At 30.1% G+C, this 24448-nt stretch overlaps 3 protein-coding genes across 5 annotated transcripts in view; 1 reads left to right on the top strand and 2 right to left on the bottom strand.

The window, feature by feature from the left end:
- LOC129917197 (uncharacterized) overlaps positions 1-24448 on the bottom strand; it is a 139270-nt gene that overhangs the window by 33306 nt on the left and 81516 nt on the right. For all 3 annotated transcript variants that reach the window (XM_055997592.1, XM_055997594.1, XM_055997593.1), the window contains one exon: positions 2877-3317. In XM_055997592.1, coding sequence (XP_055853567.1) covers positions 2877-3317 — 441 coding nt within the window. The remainder of the gene's footprint in view (positions 1-2876; positions 3318-24448) is intronic.
- On the top strand, positions 7791-9487 carry LOC129917199 (lipase 3-like). Its single transcript, XM_055997596.1, has 3 exons — positions 7791-8223; positions 8288-9007; positions 9068-9487. The coding sequence occupies exons 1-3, from the start codon at positions 8137-8139 to the stop codon at positions 9437-9439; spliced, it is 1179 nt and encodes a 392-aa protein (XP_055853571.1). The 5' UTR covers positions 7791-8136; the 3' UTR covers positions 9440-9487.
- LOC129913160 (lipase 3-like) lies at positions 14358-15929 on the bottom strand. The gene is made up of 3 exons (XM_055991706.1): positions 15837-15929; positions 15048-15773; positions 14358-14982 (listed from the first exon to the last, which is right to left on the bottom strand). The coding sequence occupies exons 1-3, from the start codon at positions 15927-15929 to the stop codon at positions 14575-14577; spliced, it is 1227 nt and encodes a 408-aa protein (XP_055847681.1). The 3' UTR covers positions 14358-14574.

The raw sequence follows: 24448 nt of genomic DNA, 5'->3' as shown, positions 1-24448 counted from the left end.
TAGAGAATATTTTCATTGCGCCTATAAAGATACCTACCTTTTTCGTATCTTAAATACTTTTAAAAAGAGGAATTATATCAGTTTTGATTTCACACTGAAGTCGTATAGGAACGTTATACATATGACCACTTTGGGTTCTAAATTCAAAACTTAAATAGTAATTTCGGTACTTGGACACATACATTTTCAAACATAAATGTATATTATTTTCTTATATATATATATTCTTTATCTTTTTATTTTTGTCTTAATTCTCAAAACTACGATGTCATTTTTAGAATATCTTTCATGTCATCCTATTTTTAAAACCTTATTATTTGAAAAATGACAATCTAAAAAAAAAAAAAAAAGAGGTTGTCTTATAAGCCGGTTTACGGACGATGATTTTACGTGATAACGTCGTAAGAAAACAGGTTGTGTGTTTTTAAAATGAGTCAATTGAAGCGTTTATTTATTTCAAACAATCATAATTTACAAGAAAAAGCTAAAAAAAAATTACCATTTTTCTTTTCTCATTATATTAATTTTTTTATTTTAAAAGCTTACAAAAAAAATTATACCATTAAAAAGCCAAATATGTCTTCTAAATAATAAAACCATTTTTAAATTTTTACAATGAGCAAAAAGTATTAAAATAAATTATTAAAAACAATCCTTTCTTTTGAAAAAAGTGAAAAAAATCATTTCCATCACCCAAAAATTCATTTTTTGTAATAAATTTTATACCATCTGAAAGCTTATTGCTTCAGCTCAAAATATATATACATATATCGATCATGTCTATAAGGCATCTACAAAAAGAGGTAGAATTTTTTGAACTCGATCAATTTTCATCAAAAAAGCAACAAAAAAAACATGAATTTTTATCTTCTCACGTCATTAATTCCATTTTTGTTAGCTAACAACCTATAACAAATTTTATACCATCTGAAAGCTTATTATAGCTCAAAATATATATATCGATTAGGTCTATGAGACATCTACAAAAAGAGATAGAATTTTTTGAACTCGATCAAATTTCAACAGATCTCCACTGGTGTTTTGAGGTTTTTCGCAAGTTCCTTGATTTAACATTGTGTAGCTTGTAGTTAGTCTACCGTTATGTGTGATATACTAAATCAATGGTAATTGTATCAGGATGCTCATAAAAGTTTAATAAAATTTCTATCTGCTCTTGGTCAAAAGTTATAACCTTCTGAATTACCGTTATCTAAAAATTGTGTTTACGAAAATGATTGAAACTTCGCACACATATAGTTGTAGTCATGGTCTATCATTACTCCATATACTTTATTCTTTAATTTATTAAAGAAAAAAAGATACAAATAAAAAACGTTGAAAATCGGTTAAAAACGGTCAAAAAACGTGTTTTTAAAAACTTGTTTCTTCCATTATTCAGTCAAAACTCACTAAACGATTCCACATGTATGCATAAGGCCAAAACCTACATGTCCTATAAGTTTGAGATTTTTTGAACGCTCCAAAAAAAGCTAAAAATCAAAAATTACAAAAAATACCCCTAAAAAACAAGGTGTTTTTCAAAAATTCATATTTCGAAACCCAGATAGTTGGAAAAAAATCCGTATCAGACGCCTATTTTTTTTTTCCCTCATCTTTCACCTGGCATCTTTAGAATTGTCAAAAAAAATTTCCTTTACCCAAAATCATCATTTTGTCATAGCCCCAACACGTGTACAACGTTCAAACAAAACTTTATAGCTAAGTTTCAAAATTTTTTAAAATTTTATCTTAAATGCAGTTATTCTTAAATGAATCTCATCTATCTATAGCAAAAAAAAAATTCTCTACGACTTCGCGTTTAGATTTTCGCCCAAATTTCATCTTTCCGTTTTACCCCTGTTTACCCTATTAAATGACGAAATGTTTAAAAATCTTTCATCAAATCAAATTTTCTTTTCGTTATTATGTATCTGGCTTGAATGTTGTTGTATTTTTAAAATAAATACTGTAGCTATTACATTCGACGTAATAAATGCTGAAAAATGATATATCAATTAGTTAAAAGGGATCTACTCGTATAACAAAATACCGTCTTGCCAACAGGTTTATAACATTAAATTACATATTAGATTTGTGGAACATGTCAATTGATTAACTATTGCGCAAAACTAGAGCAATCTAATGTTTTATCTTGAATACATTTATTAAGTCTAAGGAATAGCATATAAAAATAGACTTTTTGAAATTTATTTGAAGTAAATAAAATACTATAGATTGTAATTATCCTTGAGAAGATACCGCTGGACAAGTAAACAGGTAGGTAGTGATAAATTTCATTCCGACATCAAATTTAGAAAAAAATATCGACCCCATACTGAAAAATAAATATAAAAGTCTAGACACATTATTTTAACACTGTGCCGAACTCTTTTCGCAGCCTATTTGAGCCTAACAAATTGTGTTTTGTGCACTCCATGATATACCCGAATACATTCCATTAAAAAAATTGACTTCAACGAAAAATCCAGTTCTATGCAGCAATATTTTTCCAAAATCGGCTAGGCTTAGGTACATTTTGCCATTCGAAAAACCGATTAATAAACTTCAACCAGCTCTCTCGTTTGAAATTGAAATGTTTCCAAAGAAGGTAAGTCGCTTTACAAAGTTGAAAGGACTTTCATCATTAATCGGCTCAAATTGCAGAGCCCAGTCGAAGCTACGAAGCTAAAGTTTGTCTAAAATTCCATCCACCAAAACAAACAGCCGATGTATTTGACTTGTTTTTCGTTCCATTTATCTCTTCCATCAAGGTTTTATGTGGAAATCCTTGCAGTATCCTGTATCCTGTTTCAATACACATCCACACACACAAACACAAAATAAAAATTCACTATAAATTCGCATCATGCACTTACCTTGGTCAAAATTGGCGAATTCACATTGCCTTCTCCTGTCCCAATTGATTCTTCGTTTGTTCCAGAAGCTGTTTGTGTTGAACTTGGTTGTTGTTGGTTACTACCAACCTTACCACCATCATAATGGGGTAGCATTGGTGGCCGATGATGCGTTATGCCTTCGGGAGTTTGTTCACCCTCTTTTTGTCCAGCAGCGTTATTAATGATACTCGTTTTTGCCGTTGTCATCTCTTCCAATTGCTGCTCTAGTTCGGGTAATAAATCTGTTGGATTGATTGGAGTATCTTCTGCTGTTGCTGATGCTTGGCCAACTGGATATTCTGGCGCAGCATTGACGGATGGAATTTCGAAATGGATATCACCTTCTTCATTGGATTCATCGGCCGTAGTTGGCTGTTCGTCGTGTTTCAAGTGATCCAATTCAAGGACATCTTCATCTGACTGGAAAGAGAAGAAGAAAAAATAATATAAAAAATGCATATTTTATTTCTATAAGAGCATTGATTTTATTCTTAAATTGAAGTATTGATGAAGATTGATAAAGGTTAAAAAAAAATTCTCTAAGGCTACAACCAGTAATAGAAAACACAGTGAAAAGAAAATCACAGAATTTATGAGCTAAGTCCTTTTTTCATTCAAAGATTGTTTTATTTTGCTTTGTATTATGTTTTCTTTCGTATATTACTTTTAGTGAATTACACGCTTTGAAGTAAAAAAAAGTATCATCTTCGCACGTATTAAATTTGGTCATTTGATACTTATTTAAAAATACTACGAGTACCTAGTTGATTTTTTAAATAAAAATAGTTAACATAGGTACGTATTTCTGTTCAGAATAAAGTTCAATAAATCTATATCATATTTAAAGAGAAAATATTCAAAACGTTTTGAGTTATGCTGCACGTTCGAGGAGCTTTTTTTTATGAAAGTTTCTTATAAGAAGTGTTTTGCTGTCACATTTCTTTCGATTTGAAAAATATTTAAACGCCGAATCTTTTACCGTATGTACGTACACGTAGGTATACATATCGTGGATATCGCAGGAAAAAATTTACTATATATTTTTCCAAAAAAAAAAAAAAAATCGCTAAGTCACTTGCTATCGCTTAGTATGGGGCTTTTTAATTTTAATTCGAATGAATCATGGAAACTTATAATTTTAAACATTCATCATTTTCGTGATTATCGTTTTTTAATCGCACTTAAGAAAGAGAATTTCTAATGATTACACTGGTCAACAAGAACCAAGATAAATACACTAGCCCAAAAAAATTAAGGGAACAAAAAAAAAAATCGTGATTTTTTTAGTGATATTCGATAGGCTTTATCTCAGTAAAAAATTATCGCATCATGAAAAAATAAAAAACGTGTAAAAGCTCTATTCTTCTAGTTTTAGGATTAAATGTTAAAATATTTTCTTTCTAACGGTAAAAAAGATAAATCGTTGAAACTATTAACTATTGTTTGTTTTTACTTTTCTCTTAAGAAAGTGGGAAATTTTTTTCTGAAAAAATGAGTATTATTTTTAGAAAGGCTATTTATTTGGCTTTAAGATTCATTTTGTTTTAAACTTCTACGATTTTTCTTAACCGCAATATAAGTCATCAAACCAAAAACCATACTTTTGACTTTGACTATCAATATCTCAACAGCGGATCACTGTACAGAATATTCAAGGACACATTTAAAAACTTCATTCAATTTTCTACAAAGAAATTAAGTTTGTTTTGTTAAACAAATTGTTTTTTATTTTTTAGATTAATTTAAAGAAAGAAAATATTTTAACATTTAATCCTAAAACTAGAAGAATAGAGCTTTTACACGCTTTTTATTTTGTCATGACGCGATCATTTTTTACTGAGATACAGCCTATCGAATATCAATAAAAAAATCACGATTTTTTTTTGTTCCCTTAATTTTTTGGGCTAGTGTACTTTTCTAGAGGTTTTTGATGTTCTGAACTCGAATCCGAAGTCAGAAAAATTTGATTAGCCTCCGTTTTTGAGATATTACCGTTATAAAATGCTAAAAAATGTCATTTTGGCTGTTTTCGAGCTTCTGTTTTTATGTGGGGTAGTTTATTATAAACAAATTCGTTCGAGTGATTTTATAATCACTCGAACGACCGATATTTTTCTAACTAAATTTGATCTAAAGTTTACATCCCTGGTCATAAAATGTTTGCCACAAGAGCCAAAATATACTTTTATGGATTTTTTTGCCTCGCTAAACTCGAATCCGCAATCATAAAAATTCTATTAACTTCCGTTCTTGAAATATTATCGTTATAAAAAAAAACCTTTCTTGGTCAACATTTAATCTTTTGGAAATTTTCGTTGAAATACTTTGTTTCGGACTGCTTTCACAAGCCAAATGCACTAATGATTCATTATAAGATTAAATTTTATACAGTATTTGAACGATGTTTCGCTACCTAGTGAAAAAAAAAATCCGTAGCACTCAAGAATTGCAAAAACGATAGTAAAATGGTTTTCTAACGACGCTGTATTTTCTTTTCTCATTATATTAATTTTTTTTTATTTTAAAAGCGCACAAAAAAAATTATACTATTAAAAAGCCAAATATTTGTTCTAAATAATAAAACTATTTTTAAATTTTTACAATGAGCAAAAAGTATTAAAATAATTTATTTAAAACAATCATTTTCATCAAAAAAAGCAAATAAAACATGTAAATTTATCTTCTCACGCTATTAAATCCATTTTTTTTAACAATCTATAAAAATTTTTACACCATCTGAAAGCTTATTGTTTTAGCTAAAAATATTATATATAAAGATCAAGTCTATGAGACATCTACAAAAAGAGCTAGAATTTTTTAAACTCGATGAAATTTCATCAAAAAAAGCAAAAAAACATTTATTTTTATGTTCTCATGCTATTAAATGAATTTTTTCTCTAACAGCCTATACCATGTGAAAGCTTATTGTTTCACCTTTCAAATGACGTGTCAATTTAATTTCAAAGATGCCTACAAGAGAAGTTAGAATTTTTTAAAGTCAACCATGTGGAATTTCCAGACTGAGATTACGGTACTTCCCACACTGGTGGCTGTTCGTTCATGGCGCAACAAATCTATACTGGTGGTATGATGTTTTTCGCAAGTTTCTTGTATGGCTTGTAGTTAGTCTAGCGTTATGTGTGATATACCAATTGAAAGGTAATTGTATCAGGATGCTCATAAATGTTTAATCAAATTTCTATCTGCTCTTGGTAAAAAGTTATAACCTGTTGGATTCTAAAATTTTATATTACAGTTATCTCAAAACTTTGTTCACGAAAATGATTAAATTTCGCACACATACATATAGTCGTAGTCATGGTCTATCATTACTCCATATATAATATTCCTCTATCTATTAAAGAAAAAAATGTAAAAATAAAAAACGATGAAAATCGGTTAAAAACGGCCAAAAAACCTGTTTTTTTAAAACTTATTTTTCTGCGTATTCAGTCAAAACTCTTTTAACGATTCCAATTTTTTGCACATGTATGCGCATTTATCAACCCTACATGTTCCATATAACTTGAACGCTCCAAAAAAAAGCTAATAATCAAAAACTACCCAAAAATACCCCTAAAAAAGGTATTTTTCAAAAATTCATATTTCGAAACGCAGAGTGTTGTAAAAAAATCCGTATGAGACGCCTAATTTTGTTTTCCTTCATCTTTCACCTGACATCTTTAGAATTGTCAAAAAAAATTTCCCCTACCCATAATCAACATGTTGTCATACCCACAACACCTGATCAACGTTCAAACAAAACGTTATAGCAGAGTTCCAGAATTTTTTTAGAATTTTTTCTTAAATGCAGTTATCCTTGAATCAGTCTCCTCTATCTATAACAAAAAGAATCAACTCTCTACGACCACGCGTTTAGATTTTAGCCCAAAATTTCATCTTTCCGTTTTACCCCTGTTTACCCTATTAAATGACGGAATTTTTAAAAATCCTTCATTTGGATTAGGCTTTAGATTATTATCTTTCAAATAAGCTTCAGGAGATTTTTGTATCTCTAATAGAAAGTGTGAGAGTGTAACGCTAGAAAATGGCGTCACTTTTTTGTGGTGGCTGCCATGGTTCATCGATTTATAAGACGTTATCACGTCAAAAACTTGTTAATGTTAAAATCATCAAATACATACATTAATCTCTATAAAATAAATATTTTCAAAGGAGAGTTTATTTTGATAAAAAAACGCTTAATCATTTGGTCTGAGATTTTTATTTCTAATCGAATGAATCATCCTAAATTATCGATTTCAGCATTTTGTATATTTTGTTTCCTGGTCACACTTATGGTAGATTATTTATTATTTTTATTTAATCTACAAGATATGAAAAAAAGCTTATGTTAAAAAAAAAAAAAAATAAATAAAGATTATTATTTTCCTAAAGCAACTAAAATACTAGCTGGCTTAAAATGTATATGACAAAATGTATGACAAAAAGTTCAAAAACACTTCCTTTCATTATCAAAAATCATTGTCTTTTCTATCGAAACACTCAAAACATTTAACTTTCTAGTTAAAAGGTCCTTAAAGATGGTCACTCCTCAAAGCATACGAGCATTTAAGAATCCAAAGTTTGCTATCCTCTATCAATCATATCATCAAGTACCAAATACTTTTATCCCCAGTGTGATTTGTTTACGAATTCGCAAAAAAGAACCTTTGTATATCTATCGCAAATCAATCGTACATGCAGGTACACAAAAATTTCTAAAAAAGATAAATTAGCAATCTTTTTTTCATACCTCAAGCAATTATTATTCTAGTTTGAAATCAATAAATTTGCAAAAGATAAGATGTTGTTAGAGGATTAAAGGTTTCTCACATAAAATTTAAATTTATAGCTCAAAAAGTCAAAACACAAAATTATCGCGCACCCAAATACCACAAAAGTTATGACCAATCAACGTGATTTAATAAGAAACTTATAGACCGCTAAAAACCTAAAATTTTTCCTCGTCTGTCTGATAAAGATTACAGTCAGATATATAAATAATATTTAGCCTAATCAGTTTTTGAGACTCTCTTGCAACATGTTGCTTGCCAAATGTTGCAAGAAGCGTGCCATATTAAATTCGCACTAATCAAGATAAAAATCAAAATAGAATTTGACCGTAATACAATGCCAATTCAAACGGGGAAGTCCATATCTTTTGACCAAAAATATAAAAGTATAAAAGAGATTGATATTTTCGTTAAGGCTATTCAGTGTTGATAAGTAGTCGAACATGAAGTTATATTGGTTTTTAGTAGCTGCTATCATTCCTGTGATTGCGGCTTTGCCGAGTTTAATTCCACCAAGTTCTGTCACAACGGTAAGAAATAGTCAATCAGCTTTTTGGATCCTGATCTTAACCTTCTTTATTTTTTTTGTTTCAGGGAGATTTGGTGGAAAAACATGGATATCCTTTTGAGGAGCATGAAGTTCAAACTTCCGATGGATACATTTTGACCATGCATCGAATTCCTTATTCCGCACGTGTTGAAACTCCCGAACCACGACCAGTTGCCTTTTTGATGCATGGAATTTTGTGCTCTTCAAGTGATTGGGTTCTTTTGGGACCTGGTCTTGGTTTAGCCTACCTTCTATCCGATGCTGGTTATGATGTATGGATGGGAAATGCTCGTGGTAACACCTACTCCAAAAGACACGCAACAATGATTCCTTATTTGCCAAACTTCTGGAACTTTGATTGGCATGAAATTGGAATGAACGATATTCCAGCTATGATTGACTACGCTCTTTACGAAACCAAGCAAGATCAAGTGAGCTACATTGGCCATTCTCAAGGAACCACAACTTTCTTGGTGTTGAGCTCAATGAATCCAAAGTTTAAGAATCGCATTAGGTCAGCACATTTGATTGCTCCTGTTGCATTTATGGATAACATGAAGTCTCCAATTGTTAAACTGGGAGGTCCATTGTTCGGAAATCCAAATAGTTGGATCAATATCTTTGGCAACACTGAACTTATGCCCAATACAAGGTTACTCGAGCAATTGGGTCAACAAAATTGCATGGATACTTCAACGTATCAAGCTTTGTGCTCAAATATGATTTTCTTATTCGCTGGTTTTGATCATGACAATTTGAATACTGTAAGTAAAAGACACTTTTGCTAAAAGGTTTTCAACTAACAAGTATATCCTTTTTTATAGACTTTGATTCCTGAAATTTTGGCAACAACTCCAGCTGGAGCATCGACCAATCAGATTATTCATTACGCTCAAGAATATGTTTCTGGTAAATTCCGTCAATTTGATTTGGGCAGAGGTCACAGGAAACCCAAAGACTATCCTCTAGACAAGATTGATGTGCCAATCTTTTTGTACTACAGTGAAAACGATTACATGGCTTCAGTTGTAGATGTTGAAAAATTGATGCGTAAACTTAAAAAGAAGACACTCAAGAGAGCTTACAAAGTACCTGATCCAAATTGGAACCACTTGAACTTCTTGTGGGGTTTGAATATTAAAGAACAGGTGTACAATGCTGTTATGGAAGATATTGAATCAATGAGATATCAGTGAACAGGAATTTTGAAGCCAAGATAAAGTCTTTTGTTTAAAAAATGAAGTATTAAGAATTTTGATTTAAAAATAAAAATTCTTTTTTATCTTTTAAAAAATTAATTTTTTTGCATATTTATCAACGCCAATCAGTTGTTTTTCCATAGAAATACAAAAGATAGTGAAGTGTTAAATTTGAAGTGTTTTTGTTTAAAAGGCGTTAAAATAGAATCTAATCGCTGATGAAACGGTTTTTTTTTTTTTGTTCTAAATATTTGTACGAAATTTGAAACAAAGAGTTAACATCTATTATTTATTATCAGTAAGATGATGACGTGCGGGTTTTTTATGTAAAAACCATTGAAAACAATGAAATTATTGTCGGTAGATATTTTCTGGGAATAAACCAAATTCATTGCATACTTCAAAGGAAATGGTAACGGAGTTACGAATAACAGAGTTACGAGCGACAGAGTTACGTCCGTCAAAGTTACGCGAAACCGAAGTTACGAAAAACTGGAGTTACGAATTCTTAAGCTATGACATGTGACATGTGATTTTTGAGTTGGCAACAATTGCGAGGAAATACAAATACAAACAAGAGATTAACATTTTTCTCATTGGTCAGAACTAAATGAGTTAAGCGGAAATGGGTGTTATTTAATCTTGTAAAATTTTGATTGGATAGGTATAGATATACAAAAAATACGCTATGAATAATTAATATTAATTAATAGAAAAAAAAAAAATACGTAGGTGCAATATTAGTTGGACAAATAAGAAGTTAATTTCAATTATGTCCCCCAAACTTACATAAGTATACTTATGTTTTTTTTTCTATTTCAACGTTTTTGCGATCTTCTCACAAAAACAAAACCATATATGTATATCTATACCTATCCAATCAAAATTTTACAAGATTAAATAACACCCATTTTCGCTTTACTCATTTAGTTCTGACCAATGAGAAAAATGTTAATCTCTTGTTTGTATTTCCATAATTCCATATCTTTCCTCGCAATTGTTGCCAACCCAAAAATCCCATGTCATAGCTTAACATAACCTTAGAATTCGTAACTCTAGTTTTTCGTAACTTCGGTTTCGCGTAACTTTGACGGCCGTAACTCTGTCGCGCGTAACTCTGGTATTCGTAACTTCGTCGGTTTCCCACTTCAAAGGCGTAATGATACACACAACATATTTATAACCTATTCCTAAAATACCCTAATGAAAACTAAAAAAAAAGTTTCCGAAGTCAGTTCTTGCATTTTCGAACCTTGCACAAAAATGTTTAATCTTTAATATTTGTTAAACAGATGACAAAAATCGAAATGATTAAAAAAAATTACTTTGTCTTTTTGCATGCTCTTTGTATTTCTTAGGGGAAGCTTTATGTGAAATAAAATCAAAAATACTTTTTTTTATAAAAAACGCTCTCCGAAACGGGCGAGAGTTTCTTTAGAAAACAATAAATTGAAGCACTGGGTCGCATTTACCTGTTCTTATAGTAAAAGTGTCATAGAATGTTTATGTAAGAAATCATAAAGATTAATTTTAATTCAATTTAATGCCTAGTAAAATATAAAATGTAAAACTAAATATTTGAGGTTTTAATCAAAACCAACATTACGATGATGGAGAGTTCCAAGAAAGTGAGTCTCGCAATTCCGTCCGTGCGTTTGTGCGTCTCTACCTACGTCCATCTGTACACATTTCCACAGCCTAAATGGGTGGATGGATTTTCTTCAAATTTGGTAAGTACAGATGATTATTATGGAATTCTGAAAGTTGGTTTTTTTTTTTTTATATCTCGCTTAGAAAGTGTACCTCCCATACAAATTTTTCAATTTAAACCAAATAACTCGGACACGGCACAGATTAAACTGCATTCATATACAAAATTTTGGTCTAAGGTCTGTTTCAGAAATGGTTTTTCAAAAAAAAAAAAATTCTTAAATATTTAAAAAAAAATCCACTTAGCGAATGGATTAGTCGTTTAGTTATAAAAAGGTACAGGAAAGTGACAAAAATGCTTAAGGTGGCTGTTCTAGCTGTAGTTTATGAAGTTTAAGTAGTTTAAACCTTTTTTAACCTCTTTAAAGGCGATGAAATAAAAGCAAATTCATTCAAAATCATAATTTCTGACTTCATACAAATTTATTTTGTACGAAATTCTGACTAAATTTTGTGAAATAAAATTTTATAATACATATTTCAAAAATGTTTATTGGTAGTTTAAAAATTACAGAAAGGGCGTTAAAGTTAAAATAAATCTGTAAAGCAAAAGTTAAACATTTTGAGGAAAAATCATTGAAAAAAATTATTGACTGACATCAAGCATGTATCAAATGAAAAAGCTATTGGTTTTGTATATTTATACACTTTCTGCATTTTTTGATAGTTTAAGGAAAACAATTAAAAAGTAGTCAATATCATATTTTATGAACAAAAAATCTAATACAAGAAATCTTATGTAGTGTCAATCATGATCGACTCAATTTTCGAAACCTTTTGATAAATTGAACAAAAACAAGATTGTGATTCAATCGATCTAAATATCATTTTCTCAATCAGTGATTTGGAATCAATTTCAATTAATCTCGATTTTAATCGTATTCAATACGATCTAGTTCACATATGTACATACATCCAACATTATACAATGTATAGTATACATAAAAGTATAATGTTTTAATACTTTCGCAATCTTTCTATAAGAATTTTAGCCTACCTCGAGTTACTGCGATCGATTTAATTGCAATTCTGGAATTTAGGTCTTATTCGCCGAAATGCCTTGTTGACTCGCACTTCCCTAACAATAATTTTAATCTCAGAAACTATGTACCTATTTAACATATTTTATAGTGTAAGGGTACTCCAAAGCTTAATTGAAAAAAATTATGTAACGAAACAGTCCAGTAAAAAAGTTTTAACTTTAAAATGACAAGGCTCGCAATAATTTTTTTAATGCAAAATGTTCCTTAGAAAGCATTTATATGAAGTAAGTACATCAAAAGTGGTCAATTTAATGGATTTGCAAAGCGATTTATAAAGCAGCAGTACCGCGGTTTAGTCTATATTCAGAGAAGTTAACTTTAATAATTTTGCCACAAACTTCAAATGCATATTAATTTCCGCAGGTATTGTAAAATATTTATTTACTTTCTTGGTTTCCACCATAATAAACTGCAATGTGATGCCAGTCAATATAAATTGATATCTTTATAAGAATGTTAGTTGCTACAGTACTCGTATTTATTTCAAGTGTTCTTATTTTAAAATCTTAACATATAGTTAATTTTTAATAAATTGTTCACTGATACTATTCAGACTAAAGATTTTATGAATAATACCTACGTAAGAAACTCACATTTTAAATAATGATGTTTATGTTCACAGATTTCTATGAAATAATTTCTTTATCAAATTTTAAATTTGAAAGGAAATATGAAATGAAGGTTGGAAATCCCTCTGGACAACAGCTTTTTCAATAATTTTGTTTAGAAAAACGAAAGCATTTATTGAAATTTGGAAAAGTATATGATATTATTGACATTATTAAGTATTGATACAATTTTTTTAAGTAAAAAAAAAAAAAACAAAATGGCGGCTTTTCAGCTCTTTAAAGTTGACGCCTCGAGTTTGCGCCGTGCAATGCCCTGGTCCAGAAAACTATTTACAATCAAAAAAATATTTTTTTTCCAATAAAATATATTTATACGCATTGCATGAACCTAAATTTACTAAAAACAAGTGTAAAATAAAAATTAAGAGACTAAAACAAAGAAAAAACACAATGTTTCTTTATAAACAAATTGTTAAAAAAAATATTTATTGTAAAAATTTTGTTGTACTTTTAGGTTCATGCAATGACCAGTTAGTGAACGAGTAATTTGCATTTTATTTCAAGTCAAAAGCTTCATTGGTTTTTGAGTTACGTTGCACGGCGCGGAAAAAAACGCGTTTCGAGAAAAATGCGTTTAAAGTTTTCGTTTTCGTACTATGGTAGGCTCGGAGCACATGGATTTCGGGACTGTTTAGGAACTTATGACGCTTCATTTAAGGCTAAGACCACTGAAAATAGTTTCTTCGGTTGATAAATAAATTTATTATCGAAAAAAAAAATAATGCAAAAATAAGAAATTCCAGAGGGATTTCCCCCCTGAATTGTTGGGTACGTTCTTAGTTATTACATCAAATTCTTAATTTTATTTGACGTAACAACTCCAAAAAGACATGATTTTACGATGATAGAGAAAGAGTAAAAAGGTCTATCTGACATCTTAATGTTATTGTGTTTGTTTTTATATTTGATATGTTTTTTTTTTTTTTCTTCAGCATATCTATATGAATTTTTAAACACAGTCTTTTATTCTTAGCAGCTTTTACGCTTTTAATATAAGAGCAGGTACTTCCGGTTATGCATTTTATTTCTTCCATTTTAAGGGAATTTTTAAAATATTTAAAATTAGTTTCGCAATCCTGAGTCAATGTTTATGAAATAAGATGACCCAGATTTTTTAGTATAAATTTAAATTGATGAGCATACAAAAAAAATCTTAAGGTTGCAATCTTATCAAAACTAATTCCTGACTCCTTCCGGGATATGTTGAGCAATATATTCCACATACTAAAAAAATTTGGCAAGGAACAAAAAAAAAATATATTCGATATAAAGAAATTTAAAGGTTTTGAAAAATGATAGTTTGCATACTTTTGGGGAGACAGTAAAATTTAAGATCATTTTATTAATTAAAAAATAAAGAGACTTGATACATATTAGACTCATATAAAAAAAAATTGTAAAAGCATAAAAAAAAGACGTTTTTAAAATTATTATGTATGTATTTGTTTTTAATAATTTGATTAAATGAGGATCAAATTATTTTGTTTTTATAATATCAATTAATAAAATTTTGTGCAAAAAGAAACCAATATGGTTTATAACAATTTACAGTTAATCTAGTACATTCTTAATCTATCCAAAAACAAAAATATCATTGATGGCAATGTTTACAAAACATTGTTAACACAAATTAACTTAACCTTACATGGAGGCGTGTTTTTAAATGATTAAAACTTATCGCTCGCTGTCATATCACATTACTACACGTGTTTTTTTACCCATCTATCAGCTCTCTTATCAAACCATGTAATCATTTGGCCCACATTGATTCCTGTCTAGCTATTTCTACGTCTTCCATAACTGCATCATAAACTTGTTCTCTGATATTCAATCCCCACAAGAAATCCAAATGATTCCACTTGTCGTGTGGCACTCGATAGGCACGCTTCACTGTCGAATCTGGCAATGCCCTTATCAATCGATGAACATCCACAACTGAAGCCATGTAATCATTGTCACTGTAGTACAAATAAATGGGTACATTAATTTTCTCAAGTGGATAATTTGGTGGACTCTTTTTGCCATAAGTCAGCTTATTGCGAACCATTCCATAGTCAAATTGACGGAATTCACCAGAACTGAATTCTTGGAGATAGTGGAAACCTTGATTAATTGAACATCCTGCTGGTGTTGTTGCCAATATTTCTGGTAACATGGTCTAAAATAGAAAGAATACAAACTTTTAGTATCATGACGAGTAAAGATTAGTCTAAGTAAACTTACAGTATTTAGATTTTCAGAATCATGTCCGGCTATCAAAAAGAGTACATTCGTACAAATTCCTTGAATTGGTGACGAATCGGAACAAGATTTTTGGCCCAAAATACTCATAACTTCATTACTTGGCAAAAATTCTAAATTACCAAAAAGTTCTGGTATCTTGCTAACTCCACCCAACATTAACGAGGTCAAACCCATCATTGGAGATTCCATGTTTTCCATAAATGCTACTGGAGCTAGCAAATGAGCTGACCGAATTCGGCTGCTGAAACGCTCATTCAGTGAGTTTAATAACAAAAAAGTGGTAGTTCCTTGAGAGTGGCCAAAATAAGTGACTTGATCTTCATCTGTATAGTATCGAATGTAGTCAATCATGGCTGGCAGATCATACAAGCCGATTTCATGCCAATCAAAGTTCCAGAAACTTTTAAAGAATGGATTCAGTGAGACGTGCTCTCGCGAATATGTATTTCCACGAGCATTTCCTAGCCATACATCATAACCAGCGTCAGAGAGTAGATAAGCTAGACCGTTTCCAGGTCCAAGAATAACCCAATCACTTGAGGAGCACAAAATTCCGTGCATAAGGAAGGCTACTGGTCTTGGTCCATCTTCGGATGATTCAACTTGACTGGAGTAAGGAATTCGGTGCATTGTTAGGACATAACCATCGGAAGTTTGAACGGTGTGTTCCTCAAAAGGGTAGCCATGTTTTTCTATCAAGCTTTCCTATAAAATGATCAATTTGGTTAAGTGCTGAATTACATTTTTCAACAATTTAAAGCCTCTTACCGTAGTAATTCTAGAGCTTCTCCGTCTTCCATTTGGAGCAGCAGAAACCAGCGAAACAATAACAACCAATAAAATAAAAACTGTCAACTTCATGGTGGTTTCTTTAAAAACGTATTGTGGCATTGACCGAGTTGCAATTCGATTTTATACCATTTTTGTTATCTTAAAAACTTAAAATAATTCAATCTTGAGGGGGTTTGTTGATAATAAACTTAATAATATGTCAGATTGGAATCTTTTTAAGGCGATTAAAAACCATTTTGCGTGTTTCTAACACCATCATCAAAGAGATTGTAGAAAAAAAGCTATTTGGGGTAAGTATATTGGAGGGCTTTTGTGGTCAAAAACAGTATAAATCAGAGTCTCCAGCTTGTTATTTACATCCTCGAAATAAATTAACTTGCTTAATCTTATCCAATTCGCAAAATCAAAAATGGCCTGAAATGTGATTGACAGTCATTGAGATTTATTTGTTTTTGAACGAAAATATTTCTATCTAATCTCAGCTGGGAGCCTTGACAATAAAAATAATATCAAAAAATCTTGGTAAAAACACGTTTTTTTTGTACCTGTACATGAATTTGTTTTTTTCTATCAATAATAAAAAAAATGTAATACTCATGGAAATAGTTTAAATGAAAGTGTGACGAAAATAGATTGGGTTTATTTGTTGTCATTCAACACTATTGGGGGGCATTTCGTTAATTAAAAAACCACTGACAATAACTCTGGAATTTTTAATTTTTTTATCAGGAATATCAAATATCGAAGTTAATCAGTGACTGAACTGTTGTTTTTCTTGATAGACGTTGATATTTCTAAGAAACATTTTGAATCAGTGAACAAACAAAAAGAGTTTAACATTCTTTTTTATAGGTATATATAAAAGGGGATAAGGATCATAATCAAGGCAGATTAATGCAGTTAATATAATTGACTGAAAAGCTAATGGGCATTTAAAATATATATTATATTTTAAATGCATACTTACAGGCGCTGAGTGATATTACTTAGAACTACATACATAAAGCTGCCTGATTTATTGAATGATGGCCATGAAAAATTGAAGAAATCATTGTGATGCCGTCAGATGCACACCAAAAACTGTATTGTATTGTATTTATTATTTCATTTCGATATGTACAACATTATAAAGACATAGGTATTTAAAGTTCAGAAGACCAAGAAAATTTGATTTTGTTACAAATTATACCAAGGCAAAATTAAGTAAACCAGATAATTTATTAAAAAATAAAAACTAAATTAAATAAATGTCAACTAAGATTATTTCCTATGAATTTTATAATAATGTAACAATAAAGTAAATAATATTATATCTAAGAACCAATTTTTTAAATCGTGATCTTCTGAATAATAAATTCTTGTTTAACCGTTACCAAACAAATTAAGAGAGACTCTTAACCCTTTCGGACCCCGCGTTACTCTCATGTAACATTTTTTTAAAAATTCGTAAAAAATATTAAATTAAACAATTTTTTAGGTAACGATGGCTTAATTGAAAGATAATAATGCCTAGTTACCGGATTATTACAAAAAGTTAGTCAAATATCATACCTTTAATTTTTTTTTATCGAGAAAGGGACTGAAATTCACATTTTTTTTTTTTTGCAAAAAAAATTTTTTTAGGTATATATTATCATAATTTTGAAAAAAAAAAAGATATAAAAAATGTTAATGCAGAAAGTGTTTTGTTTTTTTGCTTAGAAGAATTAGCATACATTATAGTTTCATCAAAAGTTATTTTCTCAGTTCTCCGACTTTTTTTGGTGGTCATAGGCAGTGCAGGTTACTTACATGCAACATGAGAAAAACACATTAGCTTTGCTATTTATTATTTTGGAAAATAACTTTGTGCTATTCATATTTCTTAGTTGTGATATTTTTGATCTGATAATACCGAAAAAACATTTTTTAATATTGATTTTCATAGCTTGGGTTCGAAAGGGTTAAGCGAAGCTTTAAGCTAGAGCTAGTGGCGAATGCCCATCAAAAAAACATTAAATCAATATACACAGAGAAAAATATGACCCGCTAAAAACTAACAGATTGCCATATTGTTTTACCGTCCATACATTTCATAAGGAAATCTTATTAAAATCAACGATTAATAAGGTTTTTTTAAGGAGATTTCTTATTATTTTTATAGAGAAAATCTTATTAAAATTTGACTGAAAAGTTGATTTTTTTTGCAACTTAGCACTAGAACAAAAATCGCGATCAATATTTTCATGGCAGGTTGGTTCAGGTGGTAAGGTGGGCGACTAATGATTTGAAGTCTCCAGTTCGATTCCCAGCCTGGTCATCGTTTTTTTATTTTTTTGCAGATTTTAAAACAATAAGGAAAACCCGATTGTTTTAATAAGGTTTCCTTCTTGGATGAAAACCATAGAGAAATCTTATTGTTTTTGTTCTATTTTATGTGGTCTATTTTTCTCTGTGTATTATTTAGTTGTAGGCAAGGTGATAAAAAAAGAGAATTTAAGGTTTTTGAAAATTCTTTTTTTTTTTAATTTTTTTTTTATATATATTTAAAGACAATAAGTTTTCAATTTCAATGTGATCGTGTTCGAACAACCATCATTTAACACCTTTATGTAAGTTTCCTTGTAGATTTTAAGAGCTACCTCTATGTAAATTTAAAAAAAAATTTTGTTGATGTTGGGGAAGGGCCAAAATTTAGGACAAAATTTTGTAAAATACATTTTTTTTTTTGTTATTTGACTTTTTTGAGAAATACTAAAAATGCAGTTTTATTGCAATTTGTTGAATAATCGTTTTCGAATAATTTGTTAAAATTTGAAAAATTTTTATGGGGAGTAAACTATCTAAGCGAGATATAAAAAAAAAACAACTACTTTCAGAATTCTAGAAAAATCATCTGTACCTACCAAATTTGAAGAAAATCCGTCAAACCTTCCTTTACCTAATTCAAATGAAAAAAAATGTCACCCTCTTGGGGCGCCATATAGCGTCAAAATAAAAATCTTCAAACATTTTTTTTTTACTATTTTGAAATAATTTTTCCACTTAGGAACTTTGTTCTCGAAAAAACCCTTAAATTACGGACGCCCTAATGTAATTATATATAACCAAATCAACCAAACCAAGACGAAGCTATTACCTTTTAATACCAAGGAACCACCTTACTATCTAAATAAGCAATCTTCAGTTTGTGGATGAGTTTTTTTAAATTTTATCTGATATGGAATATTTCCTAGAAAACAAAGTTAATAATAACTTATTTTACGTAAATATTGTTTATCTGATCGATTTATTAAGTACTCTGAGAGTTGATTAAAAAATAATTTTTAATTAATGAAAATAAAAACCTCAACATAAATATACACTCCATATAAAACAAAGAGTAAAATAAATCCACTTACAAAATTTAAAATAAAATAAGAATTCAAATAAAACATTTAAAGAACTTTGTAGTTTAAATTTGAAGAGCTATAAATTTTAATTTTTTTAACAGCAATAAGCCCTGATCAGGCACGTAGCCAGGGGGGGCTTGGGGGGATGAAGCCCCCCCCCCCGAAATGATTTTCACTATACAAATTTTAATAATGTTCTACGTAAATAATGTGACTAAAAATTAAATTTAGAAGCAGTTTTGTTCATACTTCATACTTTTCTTTTAGTAAGTGTTTTTTGTTACAGCTAGGCTTAACTAGACAAAAAAAACGCTGTCGGGCTCAGGGCTAAGCAATTTACATTTTAAATACAACAACACCTTAGCCCTTTTGTTTAGTTAAGATTAAGGGGCTTAGGTTTTGTTGTATTTAACATGCACATTGCTTAGCCCCGACTGCATTTTTTTTTGTCCAGTTTAGCCCGATCGTAATAAAAACACACCTTATGTCTAAAACATAATAAGTAGGTACTACTACTACATATTACTCCATGTAAGTAGGCGGGGGCTCGCGCCAAATTTCAATTTGAAAAAAATTATTTTGATAGTTATAGTATCTACTTGTTTGAAAACTAAAATTGATTTTGGTTGCCGATACTGTGGGCTTTTAGGAGAGAAAAAAAAATCAAAGCAGATAGAAATAAGAAAATCAGGCAAAACTCGTATCATTTTTTCAGAACAAAGCTTTATTTGCTCTGAATTTATTTTTACTATTTTATTTTAGAAATTTAGAGAATATTTTGTTCGTATTTGATTCCAAATTAATGAACCTATGGAATTACAACACGGCAATGACTTGAAATGGTCTTTGATATGTATTTTGTTTACTATATGTATGTACTAGGTATGTAGTATCCTATTTAAGAAAAATTAGTGAAAAAAAATATTTTTTTTTAAATCCCAATTTTTGTTTTTGTAAATTTTCTTTAACCATAATACTAAGACTTTTCACTTTTCTTTGAATACTCTAAAAAATGGTTCTTTGGAAATTATATACCTACCGACTATTAATAAATATCTAAATAAAGTGATTATAAATTTTCAATAAATTTGGTGTATATATAGGCAGTTTTAAAATTAATATTAATAAAATAAAAATATATGAATTCAATCCTAAGATATGTTCATTGAAAAACAAAAAATTTTAACCGAACATAAAAACAAAACATGTACCAGTTGGAAAGGTATTTGAACAGCACCCATTGCAAGTGGCTTGAATGGTGTAAAATTTTGTATTCTAAAATCGTTTTTGACACACACAAACAAATAATGGACCTACCTAGCTAAAATCAACGTAGTCGCCTCGGTTAAGTTAAATTGTTTAAAATTAATCAACTTGTTTATATTGATCAAGAAACTTGCCTAAAATTTGAGATATTAGTAAAATTAAACCGAGAAAGTGGGTAACATTAAACAGTTTTGAATAACCAAGTCGACTAGTGTTATTTTAAACCGTTTCTAATTTTTAATAATTCATCGAGCTTCCAGCTACAGCCAATCAAATTGTTTTAGCCTTTATTCATGTGAACCAATTTTATTGCTTACTTTTAAAAATTGTTTATCAAAACTTAGAAAAAAAATATAAATATAAACCAAAAAGTTGTTTATAAAGAAGAATGCCAAAAAAACCTCCAACCGCTCAAAATGAAAAGGCATCAATCGTAAATAAGAAATATGAAATTTTTTTCAAATAAAACCTTCCCCGAAAGTTGCTACGATGATTCTTATTCTTCTTCCTTAGCTTTTACCAAAATGTCTGGTTTATGAATGTTTTTTGTGGACCCATCTTGCCAAAATATGCAATTAAAGTATTCGTTTTTAAGTGCATTGCCGGTCAGAAGACTACCATTAAACCGTTTTGAACTTAATTGTTTCGTATTGTGGAAGAAAATTCAATATATATGGTATCGTTTTTTCTGAGTATCATCCTTATTTAAGAAAATTAGTGCACTTTATTTTGGAATCAGCTCACTAGGCTCTGCAAGAATTTTGAATCCTATACATCCGAATCAACAATATCAACAACAGATCCACATAATGGCTGTGTCCATTATGTATCTACATTAAGCATAAAAATAAGCAAACAGCGCAGCGGCATTTAAAAAATAATCTTAGGATGGCGCATCATCTTAGGATATTTTCGATGCTGAATCTCATGGAACTAAAACCGAGACAATCTGAGTTCAATAAAATAGTTTTGCATTAAAAAACACTTAATAATTTGAAATTGAGAATCGTGATAGCAATAACCATAGATGGTTTTATGAGAAAAAAATAATATTGGATATTCAAGATTTTTAGGTATTACATTAAGCATGTAGTATACTGTATACAGGCAGTTTTTATCTTACATCAAAATTGTTCACCAGATTTTGAACCAAGCCCCCCCCGAAACGAAATCCTGGCTACGTGCCTGGCCCTGATAGCTAGAGCTGTAAATTAATATTATTCTGTACATTTATGTAAAGTTTAATAAATTAAAATTCTAATAGGAAAATTACTGTTTTATCAGAATAAGAATATGCACACATCTTTTCAGATGTTCAGTATTATTTTTTCCTTACAATGCAGGAAAAATATTAATTAATAACGATTTCAAGTCATTATTTAATATGTGAGCAGAATCAACAAAAAATAATTCAAAACGTTACACATTTCCTTACTTTCTTTATTGAAAAGAATTTCTAATCGAAAAACTGAGTTTTGTATGGCCCTTAGTAATACTAATAGAACCGACTTTAGCGGAAATTCGATTTGAACCAAAAAAGACTTGTGGCACTCGAGGACTGCCGCGGTAAGGCTATTGCATTGCATTTTTTATCAACTTATGCAATTATAATTTGTTTACCTACACTACACAAAACCAATGATTATGTTACATATGCTATGCATCTACCTATCAATTCATATACAACAACAAGGTCACATTTGAAAACATGCATTCACAAAATTTATGTCATAAACTTCTCCAGATGAAAAAATAAGAAAACACAAGAATACTTTTTTACTTGCTCAATAGGGCAAGTATTGGTTTCGTGTAAAAAAAAAAATTCGAGGTTTTAATCAAAACTAACATTACGATGATGGAGAAGCCCAAAAAAGTGGGTTTCGTCATGACGTCCGTCGGTCTGTGCGTCGGTGCGTCGGTGCGTCCGTGCGTCCATCTGTACAAGTAGCTACAGCCTAAACGAGTGGACGGATTTTCTTCAAATTTGGTATGGATGTTTTTTTCGTAATTTCCAAGGTTGGTTTTTTTTTGTTTTTTAATATCTCGCTTAGAACGTATACCTCCCATACAAAATTTTCGAGTTATTGCAATTTTCTCGAAAACGGCTCTAAAGATTTCGATTAAATTTAGCACACGTAATGATGTATATAGTTCTAATATAACTGCGTTTTTAGTTTTTCTCAAAAAATACGGATAGTGGAAATATGGTCTTTACATTTTTTTAAATCGCGGATGTCGGCTCTTCCCGTACATCATTATGGAGTTATTGCAATTTTCTCAAAAATGGCTCTAAGGATTTTGATAAAATTTTGCATACGTAATATTCAAAGTAATTGCAGTAAAACTGCGTTTTTAGTTTTTTTCAAAAAAGTCAAGTAAAATAAAAAAAAATTTTATTTAACTCACATTTGGCTTCCATGCCGGCTCTTCCCCTACTTCAACCAAATTTCTTAAAAATGTATATAGAGGCAGCTTTAATAACCTACAAGTAAGCTAACATAAAAAGGCTTTGAACTGCAAGAGCAAGTACGTGCGGCCCCAGTCGTGCATTTTATTTCTTCTGATTTAATATCGCGGTTAAATCTATGCAATAGCTTAAGTATGCAATAGCTTAAAAATCAGTAAATATAACACACATCTCACTACGTTGTATCCAAAACTCTCTGTACCAGTGATTGAATGAATTAGAAGACAATAATACAACAGTCGGAAAAAGTATTTTGACAAAATGAACATTTTTCTAACTGATGAGAATAATCTGTAACGGTTTAACATAAAATAAGGAAGTTGACGGTTATTTATTAAGTATATTATGGTGAATCTTATGATGGTAAATGTCAGTCATATAGTTGGTATTATGCTCACAGATTTTTCAACAGACACACCGAAATTATAACGTGCAACAGAAGATGCACTAATTTCAATGTTAAGTTTCGCCGTTTTGCCCAATTTTTTACAAATCGGGTCCTTAGCAAGTCTGTCAGTTTTATACGTGCTTGAAACACGTAAAATGCATTACCTTACCTTATCAACGTTGAAAAAGAACGTTTGTCAAAATACTTTTTTTTTCTCAAAAATTAGTACTTTTTATACAAAAAATGCAGCCTCGAAGCATAATACCAACTATATGACTGACATTTACCATCATGAGATTTACCATAATATACTTAATAAATAACCGTCAACTTCCTTATTTTATGTTGTACCGTTACAGATTATTCTCATCAGCAGGGATAGGATGTTGTGGAATTTGCCTTTTTTTCTTGCTTAATCGTACGACATTATAGATTAAATACAAACACGTTTTACGTCCCCCTCGTTCCAAATATATGTATTTTATTTTGCCTTTTTTTTTGCCTTTTCTTTCGTTATTGCCTTTTTTTGCCTTTTCTCTTGTTATTGCCTTTTTTTGTCTTTTCCTATGTTTTTTATCTTTTTAGCATCTTAAAGGTAATGCCTACCCACAAAACACTCAAATATACAAACAAAAAGCTAACTTACTCAGTATATTACTTACTCAATATATCTCTTCTATATTAAAAATTCACTAATTACCCCACACAAACAAAATTCGAATGAAAAGATCTACATATGCAACTTGTTTGTCTGCTATTGCTACCATTTATTGTCTTCTACGTTCTATTGCGCGGCCGACAACCGACACGTATCAGAGTTCAAAAGCTAACATTCTCAATTTACAATACTCCATTGAAGAAGTTTTCCAGATTTTGGACATAATCCAGAGAGATTTGGAAGCTGCGAAAGGGGCAGTCGCAAAAGATGTTTTTGAGGGACTCGAAAAAGTTGAACAAATAAATTGCGTAATACATTGGAACACAAATCCAGGGGTCGAACTACGTACGTTAACGTATTGACGCTTTATGTCTCTATCATTTTCTTCTAATCAAATAGAGAAAGCAATAGTCAAAACGGTAACGAACTTATGCCGTA

This window comes from Episyrphus balteatus, chromosome 3 (genome assembly GCF_945859705.1).
Source record: "Episyrphus balteatus chromosome 3, idEpiBalt1.1, whole genome shotgun sequence".
NCBI classification, from domain to species: Eukaryota; Metazoa; Arthropoda; class Insecta; order Diptera; family Syrphidae; genus Episyrphus; species Episyrphus balteatus.
The sequence above is the reverse complement of the archived record's forward strand: the minus strand, read 5'-3'. Positions and strand labels throughout refer to the sequence as shown.